This window comes from Glycine soja, chromosome 5, assembly GCF_004193775.1.
Source record: "Glycine soja cultivar W05 chromosome 5, ASM419377v2, whole genome shotgun sequence".
Taxonomy (NCBI): domain Eukaryota; kingdom Viridiplantae; phylum Streptophyta; class Magnoliopsida; order Fabales; family Fabaceae; genus Glycine; species Glycine soja.
The window spans coordinates 17,581,441-17,590,803 of record NC_041006.1 but is presented as its reverse complement, the minus strand read 5'-3'; the positions used below and the strand labels follow the sequence as shown (position 1 = coordinate 17,590,803).

At 30.0% G+C, this 9,363-nt stretch overlaps 1 protein-coding gene across 1 annotated transcript; it reads right to left on the bottom strand.

Annotated features, from left to right (window-relative positions):
* Positions 1-718: 718 nt before the first annotated feature.
* LOC114412381 (3-ketoacyl-CoA synthase 20-like) lies at positions 719-7,979 on the bottom strand. The gene is made up of 3 exons (XM_028376239.1): positions 7,240-7,979; positions 1,739-1,969; positions 719-1,540 (listed from the first exon to the last, which is right to left on the bottom strand). The coding sequence occupies exons 1-3, from the start codon at positions 7,861-7,863 to the stop codon at positions 986-988; spliced, it is 1,410 nt and encodes a 469-aa protein (XP_028232040.1). The 5' UTR covers positions 7,864-7,979; the 3' UTR covers positions 719-985.
* Between the last annotated feature and the right edge of the window lie 1,384 nt (positions 7,980-9,363).

The following is a 9,363-nucleotide window of genomic DNA, read 5'->3' as shown; positions in this document are numbered from 1 at the left end:
AGGTTGTGTGTGATTTGATGTCGGAGATAGAGTTCAAGACTTTGAGTCACTCTAGTAAAATCTGAATCTTACTCACTATGCAAAGGTTCAAGTTGTATGACACCTTTGTTTATGCACAATTTTATGAAATCCTCGAAAATCTTCTTTTCAAATTTCAAGTGGGGGATTGTTAGAACAAAGGAGAATGTAGATGAAAGTTTGAAAAAAAAAAAAGAGAAAAAAAGATTTCAAGTCCCACATCGCTCGGGATAAACACTTGAATAGTGTTTCACTCCCTATATATAGAGAGCTCCTTTCTTCTTTTTTCCTTGCCCCAGTTAAGAAGCATTTCCTCAACTTTTCTTTCTCTCTCCCATATTTCAGTCGATGCATTTCCGGCAAACTTCTCCCTCTTTCTTTCTGTCGCTCTAAAATTTCGGTTGGCTTTAAGAGTGATTTTCTAAGTCATATTTTTCGGTTGGCTATAAGAGTGACTTTTTAAGTCATATTTTTCGGTTGACTATAATAGTGACTTTTGAAGTCATATTTTCAGTTGGCTATAATAATGACTTTTCAAGTCATACAAGAGGGTGTAATTCTAGAAAAAGTTCCCTTAGTACAGTGGGAATCTTATACAGTGATCTGGGCTGTTTTATCCTGGGGACGTCGTGATTGATAGTCTGCTTGCACAATTTTTTGACAGTGACACGAAACGTCTTAAAGAAAGCGACATTGTCCGTGACTCGACCAGTAATTTTTTCGGTTTGCCATAAACTATTGTTACAACAAGTACAAATTAGGGAAAGTATGGAGAGTCAACAACACTTCAAAGGCCAAAATGTAGCTGTTATCGATTAAAGCTAGAGAAAACTAAGTTCGCAATTCTTCCATAACATAACGCACATACGTAACCTACCACATTATAAATCCTAATAATCCAAATCAAACCACGTACTTTCCCCATAACTTCCCAAACCCCAATTTGCACGATTGGATTATTGATTCATTATTTGTTATTCTTCACAGGAAGTGGATCAATCTTGATAGGAAAACTATGTATCTCATCCCTCCATGGACTCTTGACAGACCCCGGTTCGATCGTGTTCAACGCAACCCACACAGCAGTGTTACACTTGAACCCAGACCCGAATGCCATTTGCCAAACCCTGTCACCCTTCTTGATCCTCCCCTTAGCCTCACAGTACGCCAACTCGTACCACACCGAGCTCGACGACGTGTTCCCGAACCTGTAAAGTGTCATTCTAGAAGGCTCCATGTGCCAATCCTCGAGTTCGAGGCTCTTCTGCATGCGATCCAACACAGCCCTACCTCCTGTGTGGATACAAAAATGCTTGAACGCGAGCTTGAAGTTCGGCATGTAGGACTCGATCTTCGTCTTCAACACCTTCCTCTCTATTAGGTTAACCAAAAACTTCAATTTCTCGGAGATCGGGAGCACCACCGGGCCGAGGGAGGTGATGTGGACCTTCAGGGCATCCCTCGCAACGTTCATGAGCTCTTTGGATAGAGACACGCCAACCTTTTTCTCCTCGTCTTCTTCCTGAAAGACACATTTTTTTTGTATTATAAGCAAAATAACTTGGTTTGATGGTGAAGGAAGAAAGGAGGAGGAGAAATCATCTCAAATCTCCCACTAACAAAAAATTAACAATTAACCACTAACATTTTTTTGATTAAAAAAATAATAATAATTCATTAAAAGAATATGGATACAAGGGATACTCAACCCTTACAATACCTGAAAGACACATTTGTAGCTGTTGTCGTTAGCGCCAACGTGGGTTCTTAGCGTATGGAAGAGCTCGTACTTCGAGCGATGGCGGTCGGAGTGGTGGCTTGATAGGAGGGCCGCGGAGCCGCCCATGCGAAAGAGGCAATTGACGAGGAGCATTGAAGGGTTGTTGCCCCAGTACATGCTTGATATTTCATTTTCTGTGCTTAGAACCAAAGCGTACGAGTTGGGGTGTGCCTACAGAAGAACGCAGAGGTAGTTAGTACGAGATAGATTTGAACCGAATACTAACGTGGATTGCAAGAATGACAGTTTCTGAAACAAATTATACTACTATTGATTGAATGCTGAAAGAGGATTGCCAAGTCGTACCAATCATTTCTGCATGGATTGGGAAAAGACGTGGCTGTGTATAATTGGCTAAGTAATTTAAAAATAGTGTAAAAAGAAAGTCTGATGGAATTCACGCCAAAATAGAAATCAAAGGTTCGTGTGTATACTTCGAAAGTGTTTCATAACAAATAAAATTTTCTTATAGTTATGATTGTATTTTGGTGTATCGCAAAATATTATAGTCATTTAAATGTTCTTTAATGATTTTAAACTGCTATGGTTACATTCTAAAGGCAAAAAAAGAAATCAAGTTGACATTTTGTACAGTAACAGTATTATCTTCTTTCTTTATTACCTTTTATCCCACATTTATCTCTCTTTTCTGTTATATATCTTATAATAATATAAATTTTCGTATAGTTTTATTATGTAAAGAATAATTTCCCATAAAAAATAGATAATTAACATATATTTATCATTTATTTTCACTTTCATATTTTCTACCTCATTTTTTTTATTTTTCTTTCTTTTTTTATGTATCAGACAATCCACTTTCGAATCCTGTCTTCCTGTGGCTGTTACCCATTATCACAAAAATAAGTGTCTAGATTGTAAATGGTTGATCCAGACCTCTCTCTCATCGTCTATCAGCTACTCTTAATAAGGGGGTCTAGATTAGTAAATGGTTGATTTATACCACCCTATCTCATCATACAAACTAAATACTCTTGAAACTGACTTTTTATATCAAATGTGCATCACGTGCGTAGACCCACCCATGAATCATGTAGGGGTACAGACAAAATAATATGAAAGTATTACAAATATACTTTTCAAGTTATGCATGGGAAATTTTATTAAAAAAAAGTGATGATACACATAAATATTTATGTTTTTTTAGACACCTAACAAATATTTCTTATTTTTCTCTATCTGTTTATATGTCAAATCACATTACTTATAAAATTCATATTTTTTTTCACTTTTATCTCTTTTTCACTAGATGTCCATTAGCAAATTGAATGTTCATCTATAATTTTTCAAAAAAAAAATTATGCATGGAAATTTATTCTTGTGATTTTTTATTTACACTTTATTTTAATATGAAAATCGTGTTTATGTTTTGGTTCACGCTGTGCATGGAAATTTATTCTTGTAATCGTGTTTATTTTTATTTACACTTTATTTAAACATCAATTTGTTGAAGAGAAATATGAAGTACACAACAACGTGGTATTACTTTCTGACATTAATGGGGTTTTTTTTTAAGGGTTAGGTAGATATTTTTTAATAAAACTTTTTAACACGTATATTCTTTATTTTATTAAAATTTATTAAACATCATTAAAATTATCGTGAGTTTCATGTTTTATTTAATCAACTTCTCGCTTAATTTTGTACTTTTAATATATTGCAATGAATAAAAGAAAGTGTATTTTAAATAAGGTATTATTTACACTCCCAAAAATCTTTGCCCCATAAAATAGTGATATTCTTTCCGGTCTTAAATATAAGCTAAAAAAATTATAGATATTGGTCTCAAATATAAATAATTTTTTTATTAATTTTATCTCATTTAATAATCTTATTGTCAAAATATTCTTTGTTTAATTGAAAATGTATTTTGTATCACCTTTTATTGCTTTTTATATCAAATTTGAATGAAAGATAATTTAGAAAAAATATTTTTTAAGTGACAATGCTGTAATTAAATAATGCTATCTAATTTTATTAATTAATTTAAATAAATTTATTTTTAATATTCAATACTGGAAGAAATAACATGCTAACTGGGCTCACGTGGGTATTAAATGTTGAGGGTACAAGTTTTAAAATGCTTTTGGATGCTTTTCAAAAAAAAAAAAAAACGTGTTTTTGGATGGATCGCTGATTTATACGGCCGGGTATAACATGGGGTGAGTAGCACAGCCTTTCCCCTTTTGTAATGGGTGGGTGCAACAATTTATTTTGTATATTCTTATGGCAAGGCACAACTTGTGCTAACATGAGTTTGATTTTTATTAATAGAATTATTTTAAAATATATAATAGAAAAAAAAGAAAAGAAGAAAAATATGGAAAAGGTATATTAATGTAAGAAGATGAGAAGCAAATGAAATGATATAATATATATTCTCATAAAAAGTTATTCCCTTGGTCTCCAACTAATAGTCATCCTAGATTGTTTTATACATATCAAGAAAAAAAATGAATGAAAGAAAATAATAATTTTACAAAATTAACTTTATATCATTATTAATTCATTTATAGATTTTATAATTTATCATTAATATTTAAGAGATGTGAATGAAAAAAGTAATTAATATTACATAGAAAAATAAAAATAATAATTTATTGGAACAATTTTTTTATTTAAAAATTATAATGAGACAGAGAAAATAATATATATATATATATATATATATATATATATATATATAATTTTTTTTACTTTAGTTTTATTTATTTTTCTTCACTTTAATTACATATTTATTATTTTTCTCTCTCTTTAATTATTTAATTTCCTTTTTGTATGTCTCTCTCATGTTACTCATTTTCCATAAAAATAAGTGGGTCCTTCGTAAATGGTTGATCCATTCCACTTTTATCTCCTCGTACATACAACTATTCTTAAAACTGTCTTCTTATATTAATTTTCAAAAATATACTTGAACAACCAAAATGCTAAATCACACTTAGTGACAGAGAAAAAGAAGAAGAGAAATATAGGTTTTTATAATTGATACAATGTGATAAGAAAAAAAAAAGTTAAAAACAAATAATAAGTATTGATCATATGTTTGAAAATATTAGATGTACACATATAAGTGCTCATTAATTTTTCCCTCATATGCGTTGCCCCACACATGACCCACGTAGGTACGTGTTATTATTGGAGGTGTTACACGTGAACACCAGCATAGTTATTTGACCCTCTTAATTTTTCTCTTCTTTTTATATCATATAAATTCAATATTTATGCTATTTTCTTCTATCTCTATTTTTTTTTCTAGATGTATAACAAGACATTGGTGTCAATGCATTTTCCAGAAACAAAATACTATAAAAGTATTACAAAATATATATATATATATATATATATATATATATATATATATATATATATATATATATATGCGAATGTTAACCAGTATCCTAAGAATATTGATTAAGAAACTTTAACTAAAAATATTTGAGGGGGAAAATTAGGCTATTCATAATCCTTTTTATGCTCTTCTATAATTTACGTAATACATATCTTTGTCTTTTAGTTTCATAACCAACATCCTAAGGTCACTAATTAGCATGATCCATATTTTTAAGTTATGCATACTTGAAAATTTATTTTGCATTATAATCCTGTTTATGTTTTGGTTCATGCAGTAGGATGACACGATAAGTCGACAACAATGTGTTGTAGAGGATCCAGAAAGACATAACAACGTGTTTTGGTATTCTTACATTAATGGGAGAATAGAAGAGAGATAACAAGAGAAAGAAAAAAAAAGTGAAAGATTTAATTAATGATATAAATGTCCGGGAAAACAACAGAAAGGAAAAAAAATAAAAACAAAATGAATGAAAAATGAGATGAAAATCTCATAACTACCGTGACATGGAAGCTTGATAGGAAAGTATCACAATGTTTTGAGTGACGTGGTTGCAACAAATTCTCATTTCTTCTAATATATACTTTTTTATTGATTGAAACTTACTGAAAATTATAAAATCAGAAAAAAAATTCATTAAATGAGATATGAAACCCATAAAAAATTATGATTTTTAATAAATTTCAATCAATAATAAAATGTATTGAAATAATATGTTAGAATGTACTAGCATTAATTTATCATCTTTTAATACACAAGTGTCTCCCAGGATATTATAAGATGACTTGGAACATCTGTATCAAATAGAAACAAAATGTGACATGTAAATCTTGAATGATATACATTATTGATGAGTATTTTGAGATAAGAAATAGCATTTCTTTAATAAATATCCACACTTTTTTAACGGATCGAAGAGAGTTAAAAATGGAGATAAGTATCCACACATAAAATAAGTGATATGATAAAAGAAAATATAAATAAATAGCACTATTGAAAATATTAGAGTAGTTTTTGTCAACATTTAATGCTAATTTATATTTTGAGAGATAGAAAATAGATAAGAGATAAGAGACAATGTGATAAATGATACTACTTATGAAAAACTTAAAATGAAAAAAAAAGTATTTTAAAAATGATTTTCCAATAATCATGAAAAACTTAAGTTCAAAAAAAACTTATTTAATACTTAGTAAGTGAAATAATAGAGAGAGAAAAATAAAAATGATAAATTTATATTATATATATGATAGAAAAAGAAGTAGATCGAGTAGTTAAAAAAATGTTTGAAAAAACAATGAGATATTAAAAATCATTACTCTAATAGATTATGTGCATATTTTACAAATTTGAATTTCTGTTAAACTTAAGTTTAGAATTTGAGTTTGCAAAAACAATTTAAGTGTTGTTAAACTAAGTTTGTTAATGAAATAATAGAGAGAGAAACAAATATATGATAAATATGATATGATAGAGAAAAAAAAAAACTAGATCGAGTAGTTAATGAAATGTTTGAATAAACAAGAAGATATTAAAAATCATTACTCTAAGTGAATGTGCGCATATTCTACAAATTTAAGTTCGTGTTAAACACTTAAACTTAAGTTTACAAGTTGAGTTTGCAAAACAACTTAAGTGCTGCTAACTAAGTTTGTTGACAAAATTTTAAGGTTCAAACATAATTTTGAACATAATCAAACGTATTACAAAACTAATTAAGTTTATCCTTCAAACTGATTTTGGAATACTACAAAAAAAAAAAAAAAAAACCAAACATAGCCTATTAGCAAGTTTGGATTTCCACTGATTCCCTTCTAAAAATGCTTTCAAACTAAAAGATACACATAGTATATATTCTTCTCCAGAAAAGAACGTTCAACACTGAAAAGTACTTTTTAAATTGCTATCTACACATGCAATATATTATTGAGATATTCATACACATTATTATTGAAAATATTAACACCAATACTATAACTAATTGAAGATATATGTGAATGTGATTGCAGTAAAACAGTACAAAAAAGGCATGGAACAATTTATTAGCTTGATGGTGAGAGAGAACCTGTAGGAGCTGTTTGGCAAAGTCAACAGCAAGAACCCCAGCACTGCACCCCATGCCACTAAGATTGTAGGCCAAAATGTTCCCTCTAAGCTTGTACCGGTTGACAATGGAGTCAGAGAGCGATGGTGTAGGGTTGAACAAGCAACAGTTCACCACAAGAACCCCAATGTCTTTGGCTTCAACACCGGTTTTTTCCAAGAGCTCGTCGACAGCCCCGAAGAGCACCGTGTCCGTCTCCTTCCTCGCCTCCTCAAATGTTAGTCTCGGAGGGATCTCCAGCAGGCCCTCCGGGACGTAGGTCCATGGTCCCAGACCGGACCGGTCGAGAATCTTGTTCACAAGTTTGTAATTTTCCTCGGAGAGGAAGCCGACGCGATTCGCTCGGTCGAGCAACATTTCCTTGGAGCAGAGGCATGCAAGGCTTGGCTTGAAGCATGCAAAGTCCACCAAGTAAATTTTGTTGGGTGTTCTCATTATAAATTGGTATACTAGGGTTGCAACCATGCAAAAAGCTATTGTAATTGAAGGACGAGGCTTCAACTGGGGAACATAGAAACTAGCTAATGTGACAACTATAAGCAACGTGAAGAAAATGTTCATGTTGAAATTGAAATGCTTCAGCATTTTTAAGGGAGGAAGGTGTTTGTGTTAGGGTATGTTATTGCGTGAGATATTTTTGTAGTTGGAGTTATAGGGAGGAGCAAAATGTGGCAATATATAGAGAATAATTCTTGGGGGTTGGGCAAGTGTTGTTGTATAAGGCTGTGTTTATGTTGGTAAAGAAAGTTAAGAGGCCAAGTGTGGGAGTTAGAAGTCATAACTATTAGTAATTGTTTTGTCAGGAGTTGGCTTTAGTTTTAGTTTACAGTCGGTGAATGCCTTCAAGGGAAAATAATAACAATTGATTTGATCAAATTAAAGGAAAGTAAAAGGCAAAGGTACATGTGCAAATGAAAAGCAAACTTAGATCTAGGCATATATAGGCGAAAAAAAGAGAAGAAAAGGAAAAAAAGAGATTACAGTGCTCTTAGGCTAAGAAGTCTTTTAAAATATACGTATAAAAATTATATAATTTTAAAAAAAATTAAATTTTTTATATAGAAGTAGATCATGTTATTGTTAGTATTCGTTTCAAAAACAACGAGAACCCCTTCTTAAATTTAAATAAAAAAATATGATAATTCTAGATATATGAAAAAGGAAAATATTAAATAGTATATTTAAAATATTAGTTAAGAAACTAGAAAAAAATTATTTGTAATTTTTTTTACTCTCTTATATAATAATAATAATTTTTTTTGTTTTAATTTCTTATTAGTGTACTTAGTAACTATATGAGAAATAGAGAAATTAGAGGCAAATTATATCCAATTCCCTAATTAAATGCTATTTGTGTTGTTGTTTAATTAAAACCAAAATTTCTCCTCAATAATTATTGGAATCCTTTAATGTAAATATTTATTAAGATGATTACAATTCTAATTCTCACTAGATAACAGTATAAAAATCACCTAAACCAAAATCTAACTTTTAAATTTGTCCAAATAAATATACTTCATAAATTCTTTATAAAGAATTGAAAATGTATTTGCTTAGACAAACTGAAATTGGCATGTCATGTCCACAACTAAGGGGATATAATGGGTTAGGATTTCAAAGAATTTTAAAAGACTTTTTTTTTATAAAAAATCTTGTAGTATTCAATCAGGATTTTTAAATAATATAAAAAAATCTTGTTGTATTTAATTAATGCGAGTGTATTTGATTAGAATATCAAATGATTTAAATATTCTTCAAGATGCATGTATTATATATATGTATATATATATATATATATATATATATATATATATATATATATATATATATATATATATATATCCTATTCTTTTGGAATAAAAAAATGTCAAATATACTCTTTGTTCTTATGTGCTAAGACTAACCATGTTTTTCTTATACTCACTATGTTCATCACTTGCTCGATGCAATGTTTTCGTGATTGTCAATCTTAATTTTGCCATCCACATAACTCAGTTGTTAGAGATAGGGGGAGCAACATGAAGACTTAGCCTTGAAGCTTGAAAAAGTTTTGTCTTTTACATGCCCAACCTTCTTGAGTGGCAT

Coding starts and splice junctions, on each gene's coding strand:
- LOC114412381 (XM_028376239.1), bottom strand. CDS start 7,863: ATGCTGAAGCATTTCAATTTCAACATGAACATTTTCTTCACGTTGCTT. Junction 1,970..7,239: donor TTGCCAAACAGCTCCTACAG/GTTCTCTCTCAC, acceptor GTTCTTCTGTAG/GCACACCCCAACTCGTACGC. Junction 1,541..1,738: donor GCTACAAATGTGTCTTTCAG/GTATTGTAAGGG, acceptor TGTGTCTTTCAG/GAAGAAGACGAGGAGAAAAA.